Here is a 27,678-nt window from a genome sequence, read left to right on the forward strand (position 1 = left end):
CATCGAGTGGCATCGAGAAGGTTTCGAGTGATGACGAAATTGTCGCATAAAAAATGCCGGTGTATGACCATTCCGAACGATTAAATCATCGTTTGCAACTGCTGGCTCTAAAGTGCCGTGGATTTCCAGGTCGATTTACAAAGCACTTAATCGAACGGATGCGTTTGAAGTCAGTGTTTGCGCTCATCATCGAACTGTTTGTTTCGAACGAACCAGTAATACCGGAATATATCTTGATTTATTCTACTGGTACAACTTGTGTTTCGTAACGTATTCAATTCCAAGTGGAAGATAAATAAGAAAACTTTCGAAAGGGTACGGAATTGAACACTATGTGTGGTATACTGCAGCAGCAATAACAAATAAATGACGTGCACACGCTGAAAACTATATACATGCACAAACGTAATAAGCGATGTATTTAGAGGTCCGTAAATATTTATACGTTGTAGCTGGTATCGCAAAGAGTTAATGACAATTGCTTGGAACAAAACGAACGAGATCGAACGAATGTTTCAACTAAAGTATTGGTTATCAGCGAAATGTGCATGGGAGTGGATTCTTGAAACTCGAGTAGCAATTTAGGGATATGAGAGATGTAATGGAGCAATCTTCGAGTGAAAGTCATAGAGTACAAAACGAGAGTCGTTCGACGAGTTTAGAGTCATTAGAAAGTTTATAGTTCAGTAATTCCCGGTTTCAAGCGACAAAATCGTAACTCGGAATCCAATCCACTTGAAAACAGGGTAAGTAACGATTTTTATCTCGTTCTTTTTCTCTTGACTTATTTTCACCGGAAAAACCTTGCCATTCGATTGATAATAATATATTTTCGGATAATATAACGACGAATATTAAAATGGTTATCATTCAAGAATCTTGAATGAATGGGTCTGAAAATAAACGTAAACAGTGTGTGGGAATGAGTCTGTCACTTGAATCCAATGCAAAGTTGCTTGCAAACGTAGAAAAACTCTGTTTACAATATAGGTTTGGGATCTAGATACTAAAATTTAGTTTTATTGAAATGTGTAAGTATCAGTAGTACCGATACTAATGTAACCAAGAAGGGGGTGATATTTCGTAGAAAAGCAAATTGAAAATTTCAAATAAATTTTTCGTTAATCGAAAGAACAAGCTTGATAATATGTCGAGGTTCGAAACTTACTTGAATGATATTTCGAAATCTTCAAATAGCCCCAACTAAAGTATATTAATTATGTGAATCTGGACATTGAATACTTCGAGTAATTATTCTTCTATTTATCGAAGCTGTTTACGATTGCCGCGAAAAAGGAAATAAAAGTTTCCGGTGAAAGCTAAATTTTCAAATAAACATGGTTCATTGCGTTTGGCACGCTTCCACGAGATAATCGCACTTAATAAGGTAGTAATGTATTTTCGCAGTGAATTAACCCCTGTTCTGGAACATCGATATATTTCTTGCTGACGGGCACTCAATTAAGTAAAAACTAAATAAAGGGAAATAAGCAGCTAATTAGTGGCGTTGACACTTTGGTAAATCAAACTTTTAATTCAACAATTATACAGGAACGCATATCGTAGTTTTATATTTAATAAAACTTTATCAATTGTGTAACCAGAATATAAATGAAACGAACGCATGTTTTGCGTTCAAGTAAATTAACCTTAATAGAATTTAACTGTTTATCTCACACCCGATTGTAAAGGAATCGGTATAATTATTTAAGCAGCAAACACTTATCTTTTTCTTCGTATAAATATCGAAAGAAATGTGTTGCGCGTAACCTCTATCCTTTCGATTGCGATAATAATGAGATTAACTTGAAACAAGCATCAAATATTTTCTAACTAGATGGATTTATTGGCTTTTTCTTATTTTCAAACAAAGTAGTAAAAGATACAATTGAATTTGAAATGATGTAACGATAGTTAAAAATAAGGGAAATGAGATTACATGACAGAACAAATTAATGACATGACAATATCTACAACCGAGATTGCTTTTAATTTTGAGTAATCACAAGTATATAAGTATTTAACGATACAACGGTTAATGAGGAAAAATAATGCGTACAACTTGCAATGCTATTATACTATTTCATCACATTTTAACACTACTCTGTTATTTCTGTTCTACATTAATTTTTCATAAAGTGAACATTTCGTTTAATGCTATTTCATTCTGATTATATAATGTTAAATATCTCATATTTCTATTCGAAACAATTCCAAGAAGTGTGAACATAAATTCACACGTCAAAGTATTAGTTTATAATACTTAACTATATGCTAGCTCTAGTGCACAAAGTTCATTATATTATCACTTAAATTCACAGATACCACATTTTAACGATCCATAGAAAACAGAGCCTCTTTTATATAAGCCATGCTTTGTTTCCGGGAACAGTCTCGCTAAAAGCGGTAAGACCCGGTGTAACAAAAACTCCACGTCTGTAATGAATTAAATCCTATCATAATGAAAGTTTTAATACCGTCAGTGCGATTAAAATTGCTCCGAAAACGAATGATATGGAAATTCTACACTATTGATTACGAAAATTGTGCTTGCAAATTATGCTTCTCTATACGTTTATTGCAAACTTCGTATAAAAAAATATTAGGGTGGATAAAAGATTGAACTATAAAAGTTCCTCTTCCTTCCAATCAGATCTGTCACTTTACAACCATATCTGTGAAGAAATATGTATACTCGGTGGAAGAAATATAACAAGATCGTAAAAACAGCAAAGGGTGGAGGCGGTAGTGAACTTGAATTTTAAGAGTCGAAAGAAGGGATGAATTTTCTAAAAGTAGAGACAAAACATTTTAAACAAACGAAATTCTATTACCACTGGTTATATTATAAATACCAGGTCGTTCTTTTGGATTAATTTTTATATTGTTTCTGAGAAGGACCAGAATAATAGTACTCCGAGCCAATTTACTCAAAAACTTGCAATATGAAACATTAATATTCACAATTTAATTGTGAATTGTAATTTACAATTAATATTCAATTACCTTATTTATTTTAATAACAGGTTGCCTAACAATAAGTTATTCAAATCGTTATTATTTTTATGCATAAGGGAGTTTGTTCATTGTATAAATGAAAACCACGCTACTCGTAATTATTGTGGAATAATGTATGTATTGTCGATAAAGAGATTAATTATAATTTCGTATTCATTTAAGTTGAAAGGCTTCTCTCTCTCGGTGTTCGCCTTTAATCAGTATTTATATTCTTTTCGTGTGCAATTTTCACACCTTCAAACCAGGGAATGATCTTTGTCGTTCTCAGCCGTACCTTTACAAGCAAACTTCCACTTTACACGGTTTGCACATTGGAACGGAACATCAATGGTAGTGAACCCTTTCGTAGCGAAAGGTTCGCAAAGTTTTGCAGTAATTAGTCAGCGAGCAGAAACGACGTTTAGCCAACTCGGAGCTTTCCTTTAATCAACGCTATATTTATGATTTTCGCGTGATTGACAAGAGGGGGGCTCGTTTAAGTTAGAAGTCCTCGGTCCGATATCAGGCAAAGTCGGCGACGAAACGGCTCGCTAACGAAGTCCCCGACCAAGAAAATCTATCTTTTAAGTCCAATGGCTCAAGTATTTAACCGCGACCGGCGCTAACTTCGTCAGCGATCGTTTGTCCTAATCGAATAAAAATATCGAGAGTACTGGAGCTGTTCCAAGATCACGTTCGATCGTCCAGCAAGTCCGGCAAGTTGCGCAGTAATTCTCAGTAGATTAGAGACGCGGAGAAACTAATTTATGGGGGTCGAAATTCTGCTTGCTGGCGTGCCGAATATACATACATTGTATGTATATACGGATCTATATGTATGTATATTTAACACGTATATACACAATGTACGTACGTATAAACATGCACGCGTATACAGGGTGTGTGTTTTATCTCAATGTAGTGAAATATCTTTTAAGGAAGCGATGTTACGAAAAAAGGTTTCGTCAATAATTGTTTGGTACAGGGGAGTTTAGTAGTAAGAAAATTTTAAATAACTGTACGTTGCATTGACATATTACAACATTGATTTATTTCACGGAAATGAAAGTATCTAGTGTCTAGTTCCATGTGTCTACTGATTAGGTTATTTTAAAGCTGAGAACACGTACTGAATACTCTGTACGTAGTTTGAGAAAAACTGTTGCGACAACTATTGCTTAAGGCAGTAATTGATCATATTGTGTATAAAGCAAATGTAGATCGTTTGTCAAAATAATAACTCATTCAAGAATAACAATTTCTAACATGAGAAATTTTCGAAATTTTGTACAAACGATATCTCAAGTGTCTTATAACATTTCCCATCAATTCGTATCATTGAAATTTATCAGTTATTTTGAAGATACGATTATCGATAAATAAAGGCTATTGTTGTACGAACGAGCGAGTTAGTTATAAATGTATTCGCACAGGATCAATATTATTGTGCAATATAGAATATTGGCGTTAATATTGGCCGTCTAGGCATGATATTGTGAATTGCTGCAATTTATTGAAACAATCAAAAAGTGTTTGATATTATTGAAGCTTTGTCGATATATTGAAACGTGTATAGGCAATATTGCACAATATTACTCCAGCCTTCTGTGTAGTTTTATACTATTTATATCGTTCTACAACATGGCCCGGTCACAAGGTATAAAACAAGATAAAATAGAGTGCTTTATCGAATATAACTTGCCAGTACTGCAGAAAATTAAGAATGAAAATTATTACACGAATTGTGATAAAGAGGATGTTGCACATAACACTCTTTTTATTTCCCTCACAATATCAGTATTTCAATAATATTAATCGTGTATATATGCCTTGAGCTCTTGATAGTCTAACAATTTTTTATAACGCAATTAAGCAGGCAAAATCTTTAAAAATAATTGTGTCTCAGATTTTTGGTTTATTTTTCTGTAATATTCAAAACCTGAGATTTTGGGACAGCTGTATACCACGTACATATATTACAGGGAGGAAGAAAAAACGTTCTCGAATAATAAGAGAATGTGGTTGGTTCTACGTGTAAGTAGAATGTGGATGTTGTTGAATCATTTTGCCTCGGGAGGCTGACTATAACGTTTAAGCCAGTACGCTTACACGAAAGATCTTTCTTTCGTTGCAGAATACGTTAGGCACAATTCATGGAGCATTTCTACTGTTAAGCACTAGTTAATGCCTAAGAATCTCAGAACAATATAAGTGCGCAGAATACTTCCCTTGCTCCATTCATCCTCACCAGCTAGTCATCTACAGACGAATCTAACTTTACCAAATAGAATCCATATATATAGCAATGAAATTTATGTCGCACACAAACTCACTTTGCAGAAACAGAATATCTCGAAACGTCAAAGGCTCGCATAGAAATCGACTAGTAAAGAACTTAATTAGAACTTAATCAGAACTCGACTGCGACTTGTAAAAAATTCGATTACAACTTGGAAAGAAGTTAACTCTAACTTGCAGGGAACTGAACTAAAAGTTAATCAAAACTACAGTTCGTAAAGAACTCGATAAGATTTTGTAAAGAACTCGGTCAGAACTTTGAATTTATGTGTGATATCACAAGAATTCTATATGTACAAAAACATATTCAATATTGCTTTAGATTACGAGTAACAGCAGTACATTTGAACATTCGTCACATTCCAAGATTTGTTATATTCTTATGTTAGGAATTGGTCCGTACAACTTATTTGTGAATGACTTTGTAAATTAAACCTTCACTTAAGATTCATAAATATAATATTAAATAATTAATTTATTCGTTTCAAACGTTACGAATAATTGTAAATTACACCCAAAATAGTAATACCAACACTAACATATACGCTACGTGTTTCGAAGAAAGTAGTAATAGAATAGTGTTTGCAAGTGTTAGAACATTTTTACTGGTAAAAAATGCACGTACAGTGCACACCTAATTCGTACAAATGGAAACAATTTTTTCGGCACCAGTAAACCAGAAAATATCAAACTTGTCAAATAATGTGAAATTAATTATTAGTGAATTCTCTTGCCTTTTGTTTCGAGTATTCTATTCAATTGTCCTATTCTATGCAGCATTATACTAGTACAGCCTGAGATAGACGTCTTAAGCACACAGATCGGACTGAAGTGGCTCAAAGTTTCTTTACAAAAACGAAATATAATTCTCACTGATTACATCTACTTACACAAAATCAGGTTAACTGCTTTACGCATATTCAAATGAAATTTTCATTTTAACTGAAAATAGCATTGATTTAGTGCCGCTGGTAATTAATATCGAAGCTTACTGGTAAAGTCTTTTACTAAAATAATACTATACAAATACTAGAGTACGAAGGTGATGATAAAAGGGATCAATAATACTATAGCGTTTATTTAACGCATTACAGACAGTTTTATATAAAATAATCGTACTGAATGGAATGCCTTAACAAGATAGAAAGCGTGCGTGCCGAGAAAGTAGCTAACCTTTCGCCTTATTTCGTGAGAACTGCACCTCAGCTCCTTTGTAATCCCAGCACGCGAATCGAATTTAAGAAAGCCAATGGCGGGAAGTTCACGAAGCTGCTAGTAAAGTTTCAGTTGGATTAGCGATACACTACGTGATCATTGCTTGAACAAATCGTTGTAAAAGTTTTACCATCTGCTTAATAGGCAGTTATTGTAACGTAAAATAATTAAGTCAACATCAGACGTTAGCAATTTAATCTTAGTGTCACACGAGAATGCAATGAACTCTGGTGCATCTTTTCGTGTTTATATCCAGTATTTATTAAATATTGAAATCAGGGCATGGAAATCAGTCGAGTAAACTTTGCTCGAAGCAATACACAATTAAAACTATAATTTAGAATTAAAATGTCCGTATAGGAATCAGTAATCTGTAACTACGATTCGCGATCTCAACATCGACCTTTCTAAAAGACACAAGGCACACAAACATAGCGATGCTAGATGCTAAATGTAAAATACCCAAAAGAAGAATCACCTCGAACTTAACGGTGAAATACCGTTCGAAATTACCCGCAAGTTTCACCGATTAACTGTTTCAGAAAAGTTTCTAATTTAATCCTACGTACGATACTCGTTAAACTGAAAAATATTCCGACCCGACCGTGGGGACACGTAAAACCTACTCACTTATGCGGCAACGAATCATCCACGCTAAAGAGCAGCCTGTAAAGTTCACGTAAACGTCTACACGGAAGGAAGAAAATCATCGCGCCGAAATCCGTGTAAACTTCACATTCGGTTCGTCAATTGATTCTCCAGGGTTCCGCGAGCGTCGAACCGGCCGAAGAATAGCCAATCTGTGAACGCGATGATAATTTGATCCGTAATCTACATCGGCCGCGTTCGACAGCCCGACCTCGTAAGAAGAAGTGTACACCGGTTCGTGGAACTGGGGACATCGGAGTAGTGGAGTCGTTCCGTTTCCTGGAGCGGATTCCGCGAGGGCCGTCAATGGTTTCCTCGCACCTCGGAAATCCCAGTACGCGAGTCGAGTTTAAGAAGGCTGAGAAGAGTCAGCCAGTCAGTGAACCGTGGAGTCAGTCAGCTAGTCGTCAACGGCAGTAGTTCGTGAAATCGCAGGATACTGGCTCTACGCGTTACTACGCTGTCTGAGGACGCAAGCGCACATGCGCCCCTTATCGAGTTCGAGAGCAAAAGCGACGGCCGCCGGTGGTAGTGGAGGTATACATCTATAGAACGTGCATAGGAATGGTGGGGAGGGAGCGAAGAAGAGAGAGAAGATACGGCCGCAGGTTGGAGGGTTGTACGGGACGGCGGCTTGGGGGTTGGTGAGAGAGAAAGAGATACTGGCGGCGGTGGAGGACAGAGCACTAGGAGGAGGAGGAGGAGGAGGAGGGAGGAGGCGGGTGCAGCTACGAGTCGGGCGCCGCAGTGTTTGTCAGTCCTTCGTATGGACATCACGTCTGACGCGGCTGATAGTCTTACCCGCGCACTGGCATTCGTGTATACGCGTAAGTTTTGGCGGCATCTATCATACCAGGTCCAGGACGTGCCGCGCGTAAAGTCCACCGTCGATGAGCCACCGGACGCGCTTAGGCTCGGTTACGATGCAGAGGTCTCGTTCAATCGTGACGAGTGATTCGAGGATTATTCAGCCGCTCGAGATGTGAAAACATCGCGTTGGAAGCAATGTGGCTTCCGTTGATGCTGCTCGCCTTGATGGCGAGCGGTTCCGCATGTCCAGATTTATGCGAGTGCCATCAGAGTGCCGTCGATAGAGACTTGCCGACCCTCGTGCATGTGAAGTGCCGCGGCCGTGTACCAGAATTGTCGGAATTGTCGTTCAAAACGAAAAGTATCTCGTTAGACGCGGTCGGTGAGTACGAAGTGATCGGTTTCTTGGAGGAGCTGGAGGTGGCCGATTCTTTGAACGATTTCGAAATGATCAGTGCGTTGAACGAGTTAGACGTGAACGATACACTCCGCGGGTTGGAGAACAATTCGACAAGTTTCCCCTATCTCGACGAACTCTCCGCGACGAACTGTTCGTTGGTGTTTTTGAACGTGTCGTGGCACGGTTTGGAACGCATGAGAGCACTGAACCTGTCGTGCAACAATCTGGCGCAGTTGGACGGCGTGCTGGTAGGCCGTATGACGAATATGAGCGAGCTGACGCGTTTCGACTTGTCCGACAACTCGCTGACAGACGTGAGTGCCGGAGCTTTTAGGACGCTTACGAGATTGGTGAGATTGAGTTTGCGTAGAAACGCGATATCCGCCGTGCACGAGGATGCGTTTCAGGGATTGGTTCGGTTGGAGTTTCTCGATCTGTCGGACAACAGGCTGGCGAAATTGCCGGACAACGCGTTGACGCCACTCTACTCGTTGCAAAAGTTGGACCTGAGTGGGAATCAATTGCAAGTTTTGGGTGCCAGGTGGTTCGAGAATCTCAACAGATTGAGAGAGCTCGATGTTTCGAGGAACGGTTTAGCGCGAGCGGCATCGGGAACTTTGCAACCGCTTCCGGGATTATCGGTACTAAAACTCTCGGAGAACCCACTCAAAGAAAGAGATGTCTCCCTGCTATTGGGTACCGGCAGACGTTTGGAAACCGTGGACGCGTCGCGCACCGGTTTGGCCAGAGTTCCAGCCGCGCTAACGAGATCCGTGAGAGCACTCAGACTCTCGGGTAATAAGTTAACCACCATTCGTGGCGGCGATTTGGACAGCTATCCTCTGTTGCGGATGTTGGACATATCGGAGAATCGACTGATCGACATCGAAGACGATGCCCTCGGACGTTTGGAGGTTCTCGAAGAACTCGATATATCCGGTAACGTTCTCGTCAACGTGCCCGGCAGCCTACCGAGCGGTCTCACGAATTTGAAACTCCAACGAAACGCGATAACCGCTTTGAACGTGAACGATCTTCAGGGGCTGTTTAATCTACGATCTCTGATGTTAAACGATAACGATATCAACGAAATCGAGGTAGGAGCACTCGGTCAATTATCGGTACTGGAAGAACTTGATCTGTCCGATAATCCTATTAAAACGTTACCGGCTAATACTCTAAGTGGACCAAGTAATCTCGCCAAGCTTCGTATGTCGGGATTAACTTCGCTTCAACGGAAGCAAGAGGAACAAAGTGACATGGCGTTTCCAGTGCCGACTCCCGAAAGACTCGTATTTCTCGACGTATCGAAGAGCCCGGTTCTAGCCAGGCAGCTTTTAGCCGATGATGCCGCTCTGTCAGCTTGCAAAAGCTTGATCGAATTAAATTTGTCCGAGACGAACATTACCAGTCTCAGATTCGATCTACCCTACATGCTTCCACAATTGCGTATTTTGGATTTGAGTAGAAATAATTGGAATTGCACCGAAGATCTCTATTGGCTCGGTGAATGGCTCCTGCAGCACGAACAACTAAATAAAGTGATCCAACCGGGTCAATGTGCTACTCCGCAGGAATGGTCAGGCTCGTTTCTCTACGAATTGCCTTCGCCGCCGAGCCCTCTTCCTACAATCGTGCCAACCACGGAAACTACCGTTTCGGTTACGTCATCGATTCTACTAGGGACGAAACGTACGTCTCATTTGAATAAGCCAAACGTGTCTTCCAACGTTACAGATATCAACGCGTTCAAAGTAACCGATAACATCGTCGACGGTTTCGATGCCACGGACATCGAGAAACATTCCACATCGGCGAATCCCACTCGCGAAATGAACAGTTTCCATACAGTTTTTAACAATCCCGGAAATACTAGAACGAAAACAGTTTCGACGTTATCCAGCGTATTGCCAATTACGAGTAACGAGACTCGTTTCTACGAAGCGCCGACATCGTTCAGGAACGTCACTTCCTCCATCGAGAAACAAAAGGGGCGTAAAGTCGGCAAGAAAATGATGAAAGTCGATCAGACCACTACGGAGCTTAAGAATTTTATCACCAATGTTGCCGGTATGTCGTATAAAAAAACGAACGAAGGAAAATCGTCAATTATCGAGGCGGGGACCGGTTCGAATTCACGAACGTTCGATAACCGTGTGGACGTTGAAAGTCAGACGAGCAAAAGACTGAACAAACTTACCGTATCGTCGAGCAAGATCACCTCCTTGATGCTATCCAAGCTTGCGTTCCAGAAGGAGGAGACGGAGAAGAAAACAGTCGAGAAACACTCGAAGAGACTGAACAATCTGACGAAAGAAAACTCGGTACCGCGCAATACTCTCGATCCGAATACGATAGCGGAGGAATTGAACGGTCGAGCGATCAATTCCGATGCAAGGATCTCCGAGGCTTTATCCGCCGGTGCTCATCCCGGAATGTTGGTGTTGGCTTGTGCTGTACTCGGTGCCGCGGCTGCCCTAACGGTAGTGTTGTCACGACGAGCCACGTTGCGCCGTAGGGATAGGTATCATCGTCACGAGAACATCGAAGTTCACACGCTCACTCCAACTGCTGAACTTTGGTGACCAGAGTCTGAATACGCCAGATTATTCGAGAGGGATAAACGACGAGACGCTGAAGATTACGAGGAACGCGTCCGGATTTCATCAATATTATCTAAACGATTGTGGAGGACGCGACTGCTAGACGTGTACTTCAGGAAGACGTCGGAATAGCCCGGTGTTTGTTGCCGGTACACGAATCGCGAATATCAACATTCGAAGTCGCGTAACGGGCGCGTCTAGAAGCTTTAGGTTCGCGCGCGACGAACGGATAGTATCTTAACAACAACGGATAGCTCCGCGAACCGTGAACTGTAAACGGAAATTTCGATATCCAGCTATTCGGACCATCGGGGGAATCACCTTCTACGAATTATCCGTAATAACGAACTTTCGTAAAGAACAGCTCCCGATACGGCTAACAACCTTTTGACAAGAAATCGTTCGGCAATAACATAGTACAAACTCGACCCGAGTGAACAGCGATGAACAATGAAAAGTTGCAATGTACACTGCTCGAACAGATTACCTTACTTTTCCGTGAGAAACCCGACGTAGTTTCCATATAACTATCAGACTCAGCTTTGTCCGTCGGGAAATACCGAACACACGAGAAAGTTCAGTCAAGGAAACTGTTGGGAGAAACCCCACGGAGTCCGTGAAACATCCCTTGATGCGAATCTCGGTTGAACGATGAACTTGTCGGAGTTGGAGTTTGGTTACATTAAAAGAAAAAAAAAGAAAAAAAGGGGAAAAAAAAGAATTGAAAAAAAAAAGGAAAAAACAAGAGATAAACCGAATTTGTTTCGTCGAGGTACTAAATAAACGATATTTATCTAGAAGTACTCAATTAAAACGGGGCACGTTCGTGTACGTGGAACGAACGACTTCGAATCGATCTTCGAGCATCCCTTCGTCCGGTTCTCTGTGCACATCCTCTTTCTCGTGTAGGACGAAGGACAGGGAGGTAAAAAGACAAACTGCAGGTGGCAATAATTAAAAAAAAAAAAGAAAAAAGCAGTCGCTCGCACTGGCTCGATCTCAGGCGATCTAAAACGTTAAATAGCACATAGTGACAATAATAATTGTAACGTGCCGAGGTTTTCTGCGTTTGACTTCTTATCGGGCGTTTAGGACGCTTCCGTGACTGGGTGTAAGTGCGGGTGCGACGAAAATGCGGCGAGAAAGGGCGGCGTGGAGGAAGGCTCGAAAAGGGAAGACGGTGGAAAAGAAATTGGAGAAACGGAGGGAACGTGCTGGCGTGAAATTCGCGGTGGCGAATTGTACGTTTGAATGACAGTGCGAGACGGGAAACGAGAGCGATTGCTGGCCGGAAGAACTTTTATCGAACGCTGTGAGATCGAGTGAGAGAAGAAAGCGTGAGTGTACAAAAGAGTAAGTGAATGAGGGTGTGAGAAAGCATGCGAGGAACGAGCAAAGAGAGCAAGCGAGAGAGAGAGAGAGAGAGAGAGAGAGAGAACGAGAGAGAGAAAACGAGAGTGAGAGAACGCGCGAGAGAGAATGAGCGAGCGTGCGAGCGAGTAAGAGAGAGAGAGAGCGCGTAAGAGAGAAATGATCGCGAGGTGGAAACCGCTCTCAACGGCGGCAACACCGAGTGTACAGAAACATAGCTTCCGAACTTAATTCTAGCGACTTGGCGAGTTGCCAAGACTCCTCAACAAACAGAAAAAAAACGGAGGATAAGAGCGGGAGAGAACAGATAAGAAATAACGAAGAGGCTAGACATTATCTTTCTTAAAATAACCAGTGTCAAAGTACCGCTATGATAATAAACCGACGTACAAAGATGCAACATTCTGGATTATTTCTTTCGAATCGCCTTCCATTGTTCAATCATCCCATTTTGTCACGTATTTGAGAGCGTTAATTTTAGATACTACGATCCGTTACCGCGTTAGCGAGGATCCACGTTTTAAATAGACGATAAATTGTACAATATAGGGAATTAAAAGCACCTCGGACTTATCATTTTGTAACCACAGGGAAGTCACGATTATCGTCATTTGGATGGAAGATATCTTCGAGGAATAATTACGCGAACCGCCGCGCGAAGTGTGAAGTACAGGTAAGTAAATCGTATACTACCGACGAATTATTTCAATTCGTCGTTGATTCGATGAATGGTTTATCGTTTTTCGAATAAATATTTTCTTGTCAGAAATTTTACTGCAGTGCCTGACACATTGAAAAATTTCCGTTCTGCTTTACGACGCACATCGGTTTCATTGTGTTAATATTTTTCGATTTCCAATTCATTTCTTGCAGAAGATTAATTGCATGTTTCATCGTTCAATGTTGCTGACTTTTATTGGCATATTTCGATTTACAATACTATTCGTCGATTATATCGTGACTGTGACAGAACGCGTACGATGATAAAAAACAAATTATTATACAAAATTCTATGGATACTTTTCTTAATTCTTGCAATTTTTGATATTGTTTATCTACACTGTCATATGTACAAATTTAATTGATTAGTATAACTTACAAACAACTAGGAAATCTTAATAAACATAGGTCTTTCATCGTTCGTGAGATGTTCGATTATTTAGCTTTCAAAAACAATAGTTTTTCGTACGATTGCATAGTCTGATAATAATTTGTATCTCAGAGAAGATGCATTTCATTATAGATCAATTTTGTTTTGACTTTTCGATAGTATCAAGATTCACTCTCCTTCAACTTTTTTATTTACTTATATTATCATTTCTCTTGCAATGATTCCATTTGGTTTCTTCTTGCTCTAAATTTTTATTGAAAACGATTCGATAAACTTTCTCAAATGCAGAAAAGTGAGTAATACTCATTTTCTACGTCGAAGTGCAAACATTAACAATAGATATCAATCATTGTAGAATACGAACCTAAAGAATAATTGGTTCATAAACAACAAAATTGGATATCTCAAAAATGATTATTTTTTTGGACTCGAAATACGTTTAATAATAAAACAATATTTACATATTTTTCCAACACTTGTTTATTGGAAAAATACCGAGGTAACTGAATATACTCGTTTACTTGTTGTGAAATACAATCTTTTTCAAGTGGTTACACGTTAACAGTGAATCGATAATTACTGAGAATAATATATAAAGTATTAAAAGAATTTTCAGCCACGCATTTGTTGTTTATCAGCAATCCTTCCTATATTACTATTTCAAAACAAGTACAACGTGTGTAGTAACAACAAATGTTTATAGTGAGAAAGGTAAGTATAGTTTTAAATTTTATCATTTTCTTTAGGAATCACGTTACGTGCGACAATCACTTCGACTGCAAATTTTTTCTTTTTAAAAGCAAATGATTTTGCTGTCTGTGTCAATGCTTTAGTAAATCTAGGGTCGAGACTAGATGATGGGGGAGGAAGAGATAGCAGAGCTGTCGGAAAAAAAGACCGACAGCTGTCGGAAAAGCTTCAGCCTTTCGAGATAAGACGATGTCTGCTTCGATTCGACATACACCGATTTCACGCTTCCAGTCGTTTATTGAACAAATAGATTTCTCACATCCGCTGGGCACGCTCTATGCTGTTTTATTCTTTTGGCGGGTACTCGCACAAAAAGTCTCGAGTTCGTGATTTAAAAATTGTAATAAATAAAGTATTGCATGCATATCACAGGCAATACAATATTTAAAATTTCACTCTTTCGAAAAATAATTAATATATACGTATATTAATAATAAATTTGAAAGTATTATTTGTGCTGTTAAAAAAATGTTTTTAAATAATTCATTAGAATTAAAAAAATGGTTAAAATACAAAATGATACAAGTATTCGCTTCATTAGAAGCACTTATTCCATTAAATGGTCTAATCACTTCTTGAATTTCAAACATCCAGTAAAGAATATTATTTGAAATATTACTATCTAACTTCGTTTTTTAAATTAAATATTAAAAGATATTTTATTCGGCATACAAAATACCTATCTGATTTCTCTAAAACAATTCAGAATAAATCTATCTATTTTATAAATTCCTGAACATTACCAAAAATATGAACCTAGTTATATTGAAAACGAAGTTATATGATTAATTCCTTTTGGGGTTGCACTTGAATACTTAAAGAAGCAATTGTTCAATAGTAAATTATATCAATCGAGGTAGTTAAAATATGAATTAATAAATATTACCTCTATAGTAATATTATACGAACTCTAATTTTCTTAACTAACTGTCTGAAATAAATTCATTGCCGATTGAGCTTAACATTTATTTCCAATTTCCACAAGGAGAACTGAAATATCGTTATAAAATATATTCGACAAAGTTGCACTAATATTTTATGTAGATTAAAAATCTAAAACAAATGTAATACATCAAATTTATAGATGGCACTATGCATCCTAAACAACTGCAATAAATATGACTCATTTTTAAAACATAATTTACTCATTAAAATTGATTTGTTATTTTTATCGCAACAAAAATTCATTCCTTATAATCTGTTAAAAATTTATTGCGATGTAATTCATGTAAGAATTATGTATAGAATCGAAAGATTCATGCACACTGGTGGCAATAAATTTCTTATTCATTATCAGATAACAAATGCAAACTGCTACGTGCATTGCTAAAGATTGTTATCTCTCGTTCTGAATGCATTGCTAAAGATTCTAATCGTCAAAAAGGTTACGAAATATTATTCGAATATTATTTAAAAGTAATGCAATTTATCAATTCTCTATACTATTTTCTGTAGATTGAATTTCTATTTTTTAGTTTATCCTGTATTGCTGCAGACATCCATTTTGTAAATTCCATTATCATTGACCTAATTATGTTCGATGCAACGATACCATGATACAATAATTAAATTTGCAAATTTTATTTCCATCTTTGCATTATAGCAATTTTCACTTATTGAATTATTGAGCGCTCATGAATTCGCTCTAACTACAACATGCATTACGTTTATTAACTTAAATGGCTCGTAAAAATAATACAAAACGAACAACTATTGGAGTAAAAATAAGGTTATTCTGAGAAAAAATTGGCAATCACATAAAACGTTTTTAATGTTTCCACTCAACTAGGTAAACACAGACAAGTGAATACGGCTAACAAACAAATAAATAAATAGGAAAGAATACTGTCCATTTCAATTAGAGAATGTAACGACCCGCGCAGTCAAAAAGCAGAGCAATATGTTATTCAAAAATTGTTACTTGTATAATAGTCGGACAGTTTAACCGATGTAGATATAACCAAATTTTGTAATTAGTAGTAGAACATCTGTTTTTGAAAAAATTGATAATACTTATTATAACGATACGTTTTTCTTTTTTACATAAAGATACACACAGACAAGAAAAAATAAGTGAAAAGAAAAATAATAGAACGAAGAAACTTAGTTACGGTGTAAAGGGGTGAAATTTAACGATAAAGCAGAAATGACGTTATTATTAAATCTAACGCTGATTAAAACCTTTATAGTATCGCATTCTTGACACCTAAAGTTGCCTACAACTAAAACGAATAAAAAGTTATGCCTCTCGTTGCAGAAATTAACGTTCTTCATCGAAAAAGGGCTAAAACAAAACATTAATGTAACGTCTTTCTTGTAAATGATACTTAATTTTCTACAGAACGTGCTATTGTTTCGTCCAATGTATTTCTTACAATTTTTCACAGTATTTGTGATAAACTTTCATTTGAAAAACAGAAAGAAACAATACTGTATCATCCATAATCTAAAAATACCAGGGATATTTTTGATCAAAATTATCACTCCAACGTAACGAAACAACCTTTAAACGAACGATGGTTTGACTACCATTTCTTTCCTAGACTTACTTATTTCTTTCCTTGTTTATCTAGAACAACCCCTTCTGGAAACGAATCGTAAGAATAGAATAACGTAATACGTGGAAGAACGTTAGACATTTTCAATTCACCGTCCCGGCATTCCTTCGCTGGCTTCGGGTCCATAAATTTCGATTTGCAAGAAATTACAGGGGGAAGCACGGCAAAGCGGGACGAACGAAAAGTTTAATTTTCCTTGTCTTAATCTCAGTAATTTCATCCCGTTGCCTCAGAAGTTCCGTCCCGCAACGAATGTTAATCGGGTTATTCGCGGCTCTACCTACAAAAGCGATAAGCAGAAAACATGCTTACCCCTCTCTCCCGAAGAATCAGATAACGTCACCAGCGAGTATTAAAGGGTCGGCGGGGAGGATGGGCGCGGGGGAAGGGCGGTGGGCCCAAGCTCAGTTATAAAATCACGAGACTTTGAAGCAACGTAAATATTACTACATGAATAATTCGCGGCGAGCGTTTCCCGGTCTCGTAGCCCGCGGCTGAATTTCCTGGAACATGGTAACGAGACCGCAACAGGGAAAAACGATATTTAGGAGGGAACGGAAAGCCAGGCGGCACAGAACCTAGCGATCCTGGGGAAAGGGAGAAAGACGAACGAGAAACGGTTCCTTAAGGCCTTGTTTAAATTTCCTATGGAATAATCCTTCACTGGAGTGCAACTAGGAAATTTAATCACCGTATAGCAGCTCTCGGTTCACCCCGGGCTACGGAACTAGCAAATTCAGTAACATCTTGTAGAAGTTCGTTATCCCTACCCCGGGACTGCATTCAACTTCGGTTTACCCAGATGTCGATGCTATTTTGTAATATTGACTTCATCGATGAAAAACAGAAACCCGTTTCGAATTTACCCCGTATACCCGGTCGCCCGTCTGCAATTGCTCTCTTCGCGTTTCAATATTGAGACAGCGGATTGGATTCAGTTGTCGTCAAGACATCCGATACATTTGGTTAAGGAAGAAGGCCACCGTCCTGGCATCGAGGGACGAAATCGTTAACCTTCGTAAGGATACTAATGAAATATTGCGAAAATTCCAGCGGTAATGTCTTCCAGGAGGTAGTTCGACCGATCGGGATTCCTAACTACGTGTTTCACGTCAATATTGTCCAACTTAACATTTCCATCGATGAATTATTTCGTCAGAAATAAAGAAACATTCGAATCGACGTTTACCTATGAACGTATACTTATCGTATATTAATGCAACGTTATCGTGTTATTACTAACATTTCTTTCGTGCGAGAATATTTGAAAAATACAGTGAAATGAAGTTAAGTTCGTTCGTGAAATTTAACATCGTTTTAACACGGATATCGTTCCATTAAATGATAAGCTGAAACAAAATGGCTGTCTAAATTGCGAAACGTATTACAAACAATCCAACAAACAGAAATTCTGTACCAATTCCGCACACGAAAGAGTGAACTATACGATGCGCTCCTCCATCCCTACGTTGTTCCCCCTTTCGCTCGCATCTCTCTTCTTTAATGAGCTAACTGTTTCCTCGTTGGCGGGACAAACGTTTCCTATATCAACAACATTAAAAACGAAATCCGACCCAAACTAATTATCCACGACGTTTCAATTAATCTTCACTGCAAATACACAGATGTTTAATTTGCACGTTACGGTGGACGGCCACGGTAATAGCCAATACCGTACAACAAAAGAATCAGTGACGATCAGATAAACATCTATAATTAGATAAATATCTTTGCCAGGATTACGTTTAATTGGCGTTTCCGGCTGTCCTTCAGTAGCGATCAAGCGAAACGTATCTACGAGTATAGACGTGTAATAATTACGAGATTTTGTCCGGTATTTATGGGTAATTGAATAAAATAGGAATGCGTATACTAACGGATTTCTAATTAACGTTTAAGAATATTTCTCGAAAGGAAACGATATTGAAGAGAAGTGCGTGTAATCGATAATATTTAGAAAGGGTGAAATTGAAACGTTTCAAACCGAGAAAGTAGATTCTGAATTTAAGATGGTCTTCCTTTTTCTTTGTCTTGACAGTGGTGAAAATGTTACACTATTAAATATATCACTACACACGCACATTTAGTAGATACCTTTTCTTAGTAATAAAAAAGAGATTCAAGTATCTTAAAACGTGTTTTTCCATGAAAAGAATAATCTAGAAATTTTGTTCAATTATGTACTACTTAACTCATTTATAATATCGAAAAGTAAAAAGCTGAATATATTGAAAAATATTAGTTTTTGCTCTTTTATTACGTCGAAAGTCTTTTTCGTTCTCTTGAGAAAGTTCCATCGATCATTATAGTTCGTCACCCATTGTTTATTTACACCCCGTACACATTAATCGAGAAAATGAAATCGAATTCAGCCAAAGTTGAAGGATAATACCTAAAGTATTTACGGTACAGTTAATCTCGTCTGTTATCGTAGTTGATCTCGATCAATTATCTCAGAGTATCCTATGGAATCAGCTGTGTTGACACTTTCCCCTGCAACAAAAACATTACTGGCAACTGCTCTTACAAGGACTTACGAGAAGTGTAAATCCACGCTGTGAACCGAGCCACGATGACATTGATCGGGAAACAATCTCCATGATACCCTCTTCAACGGAGTCGCCAGTGCTGCTGTCACGGACACCAAAACCGTGGTGAACTAGGTTTACACAGTGGAAGAGAGGTGAGATCCTCTTCATCTCATCTCCAATGTCCGCAAACCACCTTCATCGTGGTGGTCGCTCTCCAAGCAGTTTCAGCAGCTTGACAATCTTTTTATTTGCCTTCGTCCTATAATCGAAAAATCTAACACACGAACTCAACGAATCGTCCGTTCCTCGGGCTCTTACGGAAATTCAATTTCGGATATATTGCATGGAACAGATTTATCGAATACCGACCCGATGAAAAGTCACGTAAACGTGAAAGGAGAGGAGTTGATTCCACCAAGGGTTTAATAATTATTCGATTGCTGTGAGAAATCTCCCCTTTGGTTATCGAAGGAAAATAACCAAATGTATCGTAATTTTTCATGAAATATTATCATTTTCGAATTTTGTAATCGTCAAATTCGACACTGAAAATAATGTTGGCATAACTTTCTGACAGACAAACTTATTTTTCGGATACAATGGATCTAATCGCTCGTAACAATATCGTATATAATATTCGGTCACTTTTGCGACAAACTGAACTTTCTAAAAAAATAAATGGTATTTTAAGAATTTATTGCGTTCCCAGGAATGTAAAAACCTTGATCTCATTTATCTTGTTAAGTATACGTTCTCAGGACTATATTTAAGGGACTGCTTTTATTTTATTTTACGTTCTCAATTATCTCTCTTAAGGAGACCTAGTTCTCGTGGAACGCCCTACATACGGCGTTTGTATTTTTAAAAAAGTGAAATTTCTATTTCATTGCTTCAATCGCGATTCAGTTGCTGTAATTACGCAGTTACGTAACGACCCTTTAAATGAAGCACTTAAACCCCAGCAACCCAATAATGTGTTAAATAAGTGAATTGTGAAACTAAAGCAGATTTGAGCAATTAGTAGCGAGAAAGGTAGCAAATCGCCAGCTTGTTAGAGAGAAGAAAAAACATGGGGAATAAAGTTCCGTCACAATTAAATGTTCATTACACCTGTATGTGCAGTTTCGTTTAGAAAAAGAAACCAGTGTACCGTATAGCACCGAGTGAACGCTATGGTCCCGATATTTTTTGTTCCGCTAAATGTGACAAGAAAATAAACGACACCTTTTTACCGATAAACCTATCCTAGAAATATTGTTATAATTTTCATGGAAATGTTACAATTTTATTAACGGTCAAAATCTTTGTCATCGGGTGTAAACGCTCTGTTAATTGTTCAATTGACTAATTTAAAGATCAACCACGGTCGGTGATCAACGATCCCTAACGTGGACGTTAATACAGTGGAACCTTGATTATTGCACGTAAACGTGGCTAAAATTCTTGCAACGATCGAGGTTTATGCAATTATCGAGGTAACCAATCCAATTATAAAGAGCCCTACTTACACAGTAGGTACATCTTCACTACCTATGGTCACTGCTGCCAGTTACTTCCCTCTCCAACTACACTCGTTGCTAAGTAACCAAACCGTTTCCCTTCCTCTTGTCGACACGATGCAACGAGGCTCTCGTGCAGTAATCGAAGTTCTACTGTACCTTAAATGGATAAGAACTACAAGACACATAACAGTATCAGCAAGTTGCCCGACCTCTTAAGAAGCTAGCTGTAACGTTGACAAAACGTCGAAATCTCTTTCCCAAATGACTCAAACCCGAATATCTCAAACGGTAATATCCATAGGAATCCAAGCTGTGAATGTCCCAAAAGTCTCATAAATAGACTCATCATCGAACGTTTCTTTTCTATCTTCTTTTCTATGTTAGAATGCGAAAAATACTGCAGTATTCTATAATGTACACTAAGATAGCAACACTGTTTTGTAACGAATATAGTAGGTAACGTTAATCCAGAAATTGATATCTTTCATCTTAATTTTAAGATAGACTAATTTCAAGCTAAATTTATTTAAAGTATATATTTTGACCAAATTTTCTTAGATTGAAAAAAAAAAACAACAAAACCTGGAAATAGATATTTAAAATAAGGATTTTTCTATCATTATTCGTTATTAATATTTATTTTATCAGTGGCTAAATTCGATTGATAAAGAAAACACGATTGTTGCAATGTTTTATTTTTTAATACGTTTTCAAATACTTGTACTAATAGGGATAACCAACCTAATAGCTTAAGACACAGACAATGTGTCTCCACGGTATAGCCGTGCTCAATACACCAATATTTCTAAGGAATTTCAGATTTGTGCGCGATAAAAATGGTCAATACGACATACTTGGGAACTGTATTATAAGAAAATCCTTGCAATAGATGGCGCGGAACTTATACGAAACTACTTGCGCCAGTACACTGTTCAGAAAACTCATAGGTACAAACGTGCCTTTGAAATAAAGTACGATGCAGACAGCGAAGGAGAAAAAGAACCATGGTATGGATTCCTCCGCGACTGTTGTAAGAAATTCGTAGCGCGAAACACTCGAACTTTACTACTTTCACCATTATAGTTCCACGAGTATAAAATCTTTTATGATTCGACAATTGCTTCTTAAAAATTTATAACGGTTACCCGTACTTCGTAACTCCTCAATAGGCACGATTAAAACCCACTGTTCCTCTCTCTACACGAAATCAATATACAGACTGGTGCACGTGAAAAGTTACAACTATTTTCTCAAAAGCTGTCAGCAGTAAGATTTAGTAAGCATTAGAAGTATAAATGCGTTTATGAACATTCTTTAATACTTTTACTGATATACCTTCGAACAGATTTCGATAGTGATTAGTTATTGCAGAACCAAGTAAAATTCAATTCTCATTGTTTTGTTTATACTATTGAACTATAAAAAATTTCAGGACACTTTGTACAGTTCATCTTATATAATATTTGTAAGATTTCAATAAACGTTACATTCGAGACTTAGTTAATAGATAATTACTCCTAAATAATTATTTCATTTTCAATCCGTACATTAAAAATATATAAACACCTTTTTAAATATCATCGATCCCTTCCTTAGCTTTACATTCAATGCCTGTAATTAATACGAGAAATATCCGACTAACTATAAATTGAAATTATTGCACCTAAGGTCCAAAACTCACCGAATTTCTATCATAATTTAATTCCAGATATGTAATTCCGTAATTAGACACGGATAAGATATTTCCTCCTTTTCGCGAATCTCGTTTCACAACGATTGCTTCTTGTCCGTATTATTCGAACGTTTCGATGATCGAGTGTCCGTATTTGACACAGTCGATGTCACCGTTCGCCTGTCAAAGCTAAATCGCGTACAACACGTTCGGCTAACAAGTAAATGTAAATTCTTCGCTCGTGAATATGGAACGTTGAAAATCCCTTGACAGAAATGGGCGGCTTCATTAGTTACGTGAATATAATTTTAACCGGCGCCAGTTCTACCGAACGAGCAGTCAAAATTATTGAAAGCATGCTTATCGATCACTCACCGAAGATGTTCGCTACGCGTGTTTGCGCACACCTCTCAGGAGTATCTGACGGTTAGGATAATTGAAACCGATGGCATCGTAAAATTCGGATATTTCACGAGATGCTCGTGCACGAGTTTGGTCCTCTTAACGTGAAACTCCGCGGATCGATGCAGATTATACGGGAACACGGACACGGAGAGCATGACATTAACCAGTATCAGGGAAATTGATTCGAATATGGGCACGAAAATCATTCCGCGAGAACAAACCGCTGGTTAAAAAGAACCCGATGTCGCTCATGAATGCAACATCGATGCCTGCTTTATTCAGATACTACGCGACCATTTAATCCGTGCAGTGATAGATAACGAGAAACGAAAATAGAGAACCGGATCTAAAATTGTCCCCTCATGCCACGATAGAAATCAAAGTTAGGCACTAGACGAACCGTTTGAATCTACTGCAAAACTATTAGGTCGTTTGGAAAGTTATTTCTTTTTTTTTTTTTGTTTTTTTTTCCGGTGGAAATGAAACGCGATTTTTTTAGAGTGTACAAACATTTTATTGAATTGTATATTCTCGATTTTGGAAAACGAAATGACTTTCCGAACAATCCAATACAACTGTACGACCAATGTATTACAAATATAGGAAATTTCATTTTTCATCTGGCTAGCTGAAATGGAATCATCTCCATCGCTGTTTTATATATCTTCGATGCGTGAATTCGAATTTCATTCGCTCGTAAAAATTGAATAATGTGTATTTGTCATTGTACTTTCACGAGAGTATTATCAATGAATCGGCGAGTCTTTCCCGATGGAAATAAGTTTAAATATCATCTTTCTTGAAATATGTTCTTAATTATACGTAATTGAAAGTTTTTTTTAGAAATGATTCGATTAATGTAATTTAAAATCAGTTCGAATAAGATCGTATGAAAATTTGATGAAGATATACCGAAGAATATAAAAATATAAACTTTCACTAGTGAATAACACGCGTGGTGGTATTTAAATCACAACAAACAAATTTACTAAAATTATCTCGATTCAATCTTAATTCTTCGGTGTTTATGTTTAGAATTACTATAATGTAAGAAGACTTTAAATGGAAAGCTTGCAAGTTTTATCATTTGGTCACGAATGTACTTTAATTAATAAATACCGTCATTAGTAAATATGTCCAGTAACAATAAAATTCTCGTGATTGCATTAGTATAGTCGTGCTCGCATAAAAAACAAGATACGAAACTAGTTTGCCAACCGTTTCTACGATTCCATGCATACCAACGATTTAAACAGGAACCACACTTACAACGGTGATTCCGTTGACCGCAAATTTACAGCCATCCAAACTATTGTTTCCGTCTGGCTGAGTCTCCAAAACCACCTATTTGATTTCACGAAATACTTATCGATTTTGTTTACGGGTATTTTCAGTTTAGCAGTAATAGTAAATTCGAATACACGGATTATCTATCGAAAGGGATCGAGAAAAAAGAAACAAATTTTAACGAATAATGCATTAAATTGCACTTAAATATAAATTTTATATCGATCCACTAAAAACGAAGGAACTTTCAATATTATCAGACATAATATTGAAAATTTCAAGAACGTGCCTCGAAAAATTTAATTTAAAAGACGATAACATGCACCTTACAATTTCTAAAATAAGGATAGTGTCTTTCCGCGCGTACATACATGCAAATGGTTATTATCGATTAAATAGAAATGGCTTTCTCGTTACAGAAAGAATAACTGTATTAATTCCAGAATTTCTTTGCCCGTTGACGTAAATACATTTTCAATTTCATACATTTAATTCAATGCTTCTTTTGTAATAAACGCAACACTTTTGGCTATTGCTAAATCGCAGCGAACCACCAAAAATACGCACGGGCAATCGATTTATTCCCTCGTATATTTCAGGATTACGAAAGTCCGAGGTCGAAATCTCCAGGAATATTTACGACCTGACGTACGATACATCAAGTGATAAAACCGGACGAATCGATCTCTTTTAATATCGAGTACTATCCTCGAATGCAAATAAAGATTATGGTCAGATGAATTCCGACGTTTTAGGTACGATCCATGTATCGGTGGCTAGTTTAAACAAAATCGAAAAAGCAGAAGGCAATGACGTATCGGTGAAAAATGTATCAAAACTCCAGACAATTGTTCCCAGTCAACGAACTCGATAAACGATCGAGTTTTGAAACGAGAAATTGTCTACTTTTAAGTTAACGTCAGTCGCTTAACGAAACGAAGAACGTTCCATATTTATCAAAATTATTATTACACCATAAATTGTAAATTTAACGACAAAAAAATACATAAAATTGTAGAGATTATTTATAAATTATTATATTTTTGACGTCTCAATTTATGTCTCGAGGTATGACCGAGGTTCGCATGTACGCGTGATTCTGTTTACGCATAATTAAAACTAACCTGAATACCGAATAAACAACGGTAGAGCTGATTCTGTTAATTAAACCTGGTGTAAAAAATTTATATTTGTAGACAGGAATTACCGTATAAAATTTATTCCCGAATTGTTTAAAGAACTTATCCTGTGTATTCAATTGACCAAAAACTGTTATGTACAAATAAAATGTTTCGTAAATCAACAGCTTTCGAACGAACAAATGCTGAAACATTACATTCGAACACTTCCACGTGTAAACGTAACCGTACGGTTCCATGATATAAAATTTTATATCCGTGGAACGATTTTCAAAGAATTTCTCGACACATTGAAATGGTAATTTTAAAGATGCAAACGGGATGCAAACGAGAGGTAATGCACATACAGGGATCTTCGAAAAATCCAGCGGATTTCGCATTTTTACGTTACTACCTGACCAATACGAACGATGGAGTTTCAATTATTGCTATAACATTACAGCCACGAAAGTTCTTCGGTAGAGACGAAAGTACTTTGCCGATATAAGTGTCTAAGATTACGCGAACGACTTTTATTGCAGCCGTAACCGCATACCAAAGCTGGATTTGCATTCTAGAAAATCTCTCATTTATTCGTCCAGCAGAACGGGAAAAGATCATGCAAATTACGCCGAGAAAAAAGTACAAGAACCAGGGCAGAAATAAACTTGATGAAACGAAATTTCGTTAATTAAAATTTTCTTCCTTGAACGCCGCCAAGCGAGAACCAGCGTTTAAAGCAGCCGCGGGTAAAATCATTCCATTCTGAGGAACTAATGCCATTTGCATTCGGTTTCCAATATTTCTTTCAAGCCGCGTGCATGTTAAGTTGAAGAGAAATTGTATGAAACATTTTTTGGAATCGGAAGAAAATATTAAATATCTTATAGATTCATAAACTGATACTTTTATAAACGCCTATAAATTTGAAAAAAATGAAATAAATTAACACGAATATTGAACAAAGATTGCAAAAGAATATCCAGTTATACCATTTGTCAGGTGCGAATCACTGTTAATGTGGAAGACTGAATAATGTAGGAAAGTCATATTTAATTGGGACGAAATGAGCATGGAATATATTCCCCATAGGGTGTAGTTAACCTTTACATAATCGAAAGTGGAAATATTTGATAATACCAAATCTGCTCTCTCTCATAAAACTGTAACATCTTAACGTGTTTCCGAGCTGACAAACATCTCTGTCTCTGTCTATATTACATCAACTAATAAAAATTAAAATTTATATATTTGACATTATACCGTTACATAAGTTTCGTCAATGGATTGATAGACTCTCTTTGATCAAAATAAGTTTAAATACGATTTAAATCGAATTAATTTTATCTATGCAACTTTCAATTATGCTGATAATAGAGCACTCGCAGAACAGAGTATTATTATATCTCTACTGTATTTAAACTTTGTTACCGATTTGTTGAAACGGTTTCTCCCATACTTCGTATTAAAACCCTCAATTCGATCGCCAATTAAAACTACCACACAGTACTATAAATCAAAGCACTGATGAGTATCAAAGGAAAACTTGCAATTCTAAAAGAAGTACCGCTGTCGCGATTTCACATTCATCGAATCGTTGTCGCTCAGAAAGCATCCCAAGATTTGCATAATTAATCGTGCGAGACAATGAACGGCCAGATGCCCAGAAGAACCTTTGGAATATCTAGGAACTCGTCGTTTGAGAAGCGAGCAAATATTAATGCAGCTTATTATTCCGAGCAAAGAGTTCACCCTTTGTTTGCTACGCACTTCGTGCTGGGGATAAAGAGAAAGTGAAAGTGTTTCGGAATCAGACAAAAGCTAACTAGGCACACAATCTGTTAGACTTTGTCGACCGAGGCTAATTGTAAGTGATTAACTGCACATTAATATTTGACGGTTAACGAACCGCGATATCGTCGCCACGAGGAGTCATCCAAGTGTTTCAATTTCATTCTGACTATTTCTATCGATTAGAGATTATTTCTGGCTCGATGGTTATCAATTATTTAATTGTTTACAGTAATATGAACGAATTTTACTTCGTACGTACAGACTCCTGAGGAGGATCGAAAACCATAAGCCAAAACCTTTACGTATGAAAAGAATTTAATTATCAAATTGATTAAGGAAATAACAAATAAAATCGGATAATTACAACGTTTATCCATGTAATTCTCTAACATACGAAACCCAATTCTTCGTTTCAGAGATTAATATATATATTTCCCTTTTACTAAAAATGAAATCCCCCATTAACGTAACGGTCGATTATCGTTACATAGATAAATTAGAAATTTCTAATCGCAATTGATTTCACCGTATGCACGCAACACGAAAATTGTTTCGATTAATTTCGATCGGTTTCTCCGTTCTCCCTTTTTCATCTGTGGATAACGGTT

At 37.4% G+C, this 27,678-nt stretch overlaps 2 protein-coding genes across 2 annotated transcripts in view; one reads left to right on the top strand and one right to left on the bottom strand.

Moving 5' to 3' along the window:
- Positions 1-27,678, bottom strand: part of Timeout (circadian regulator timeout) — a 246,818-nt gene that overhangs the window by 182,746 nt on the left and 36,394 nt on the right. The gene's annotated exons all lie outside the window — the stretch shown is intronic.
- LOC143149205 (uncharacterized) lies at positions 7,926-12,742 on the top strand. The gene has a single exon (XM_076316384.1). The coding sequence runs from the start codon at positions 8,164-8,166 to the stop codon at positions 10,951-10,953; it is 2,790 nt and encodes a 929-aa protein (XP_076172499.1). The 5' UTR covers positions 7,926-8,163; the 3' UTR covers positions 10,954-12,742.

Source organism: Ptiloglossa arizonensis, chromosome 7 (assembly GCF_051014685.1).
Source record: "Ptiloglossa arizonensis isolate GNS036 chromosome 7, iyPtiAriz1_principal, whole genome shotgun sequence".
NCBI lineage: Eukaryota > Metazoa > Arthropoda > Insecta > Hymenoptera > Colletidae > Ptiloglossa > Ptiloglossa arizonensis.

Excerpts from the sequence above, each read along its gene's own strand:
- LOC143149205 (XM_076316384.1), top strand. The coding sequence starts at position 8,164 with ATGTGGCTTCCGTTGATGCTGCTCGCCTTGATGGCGAGCGGTTCCGCA.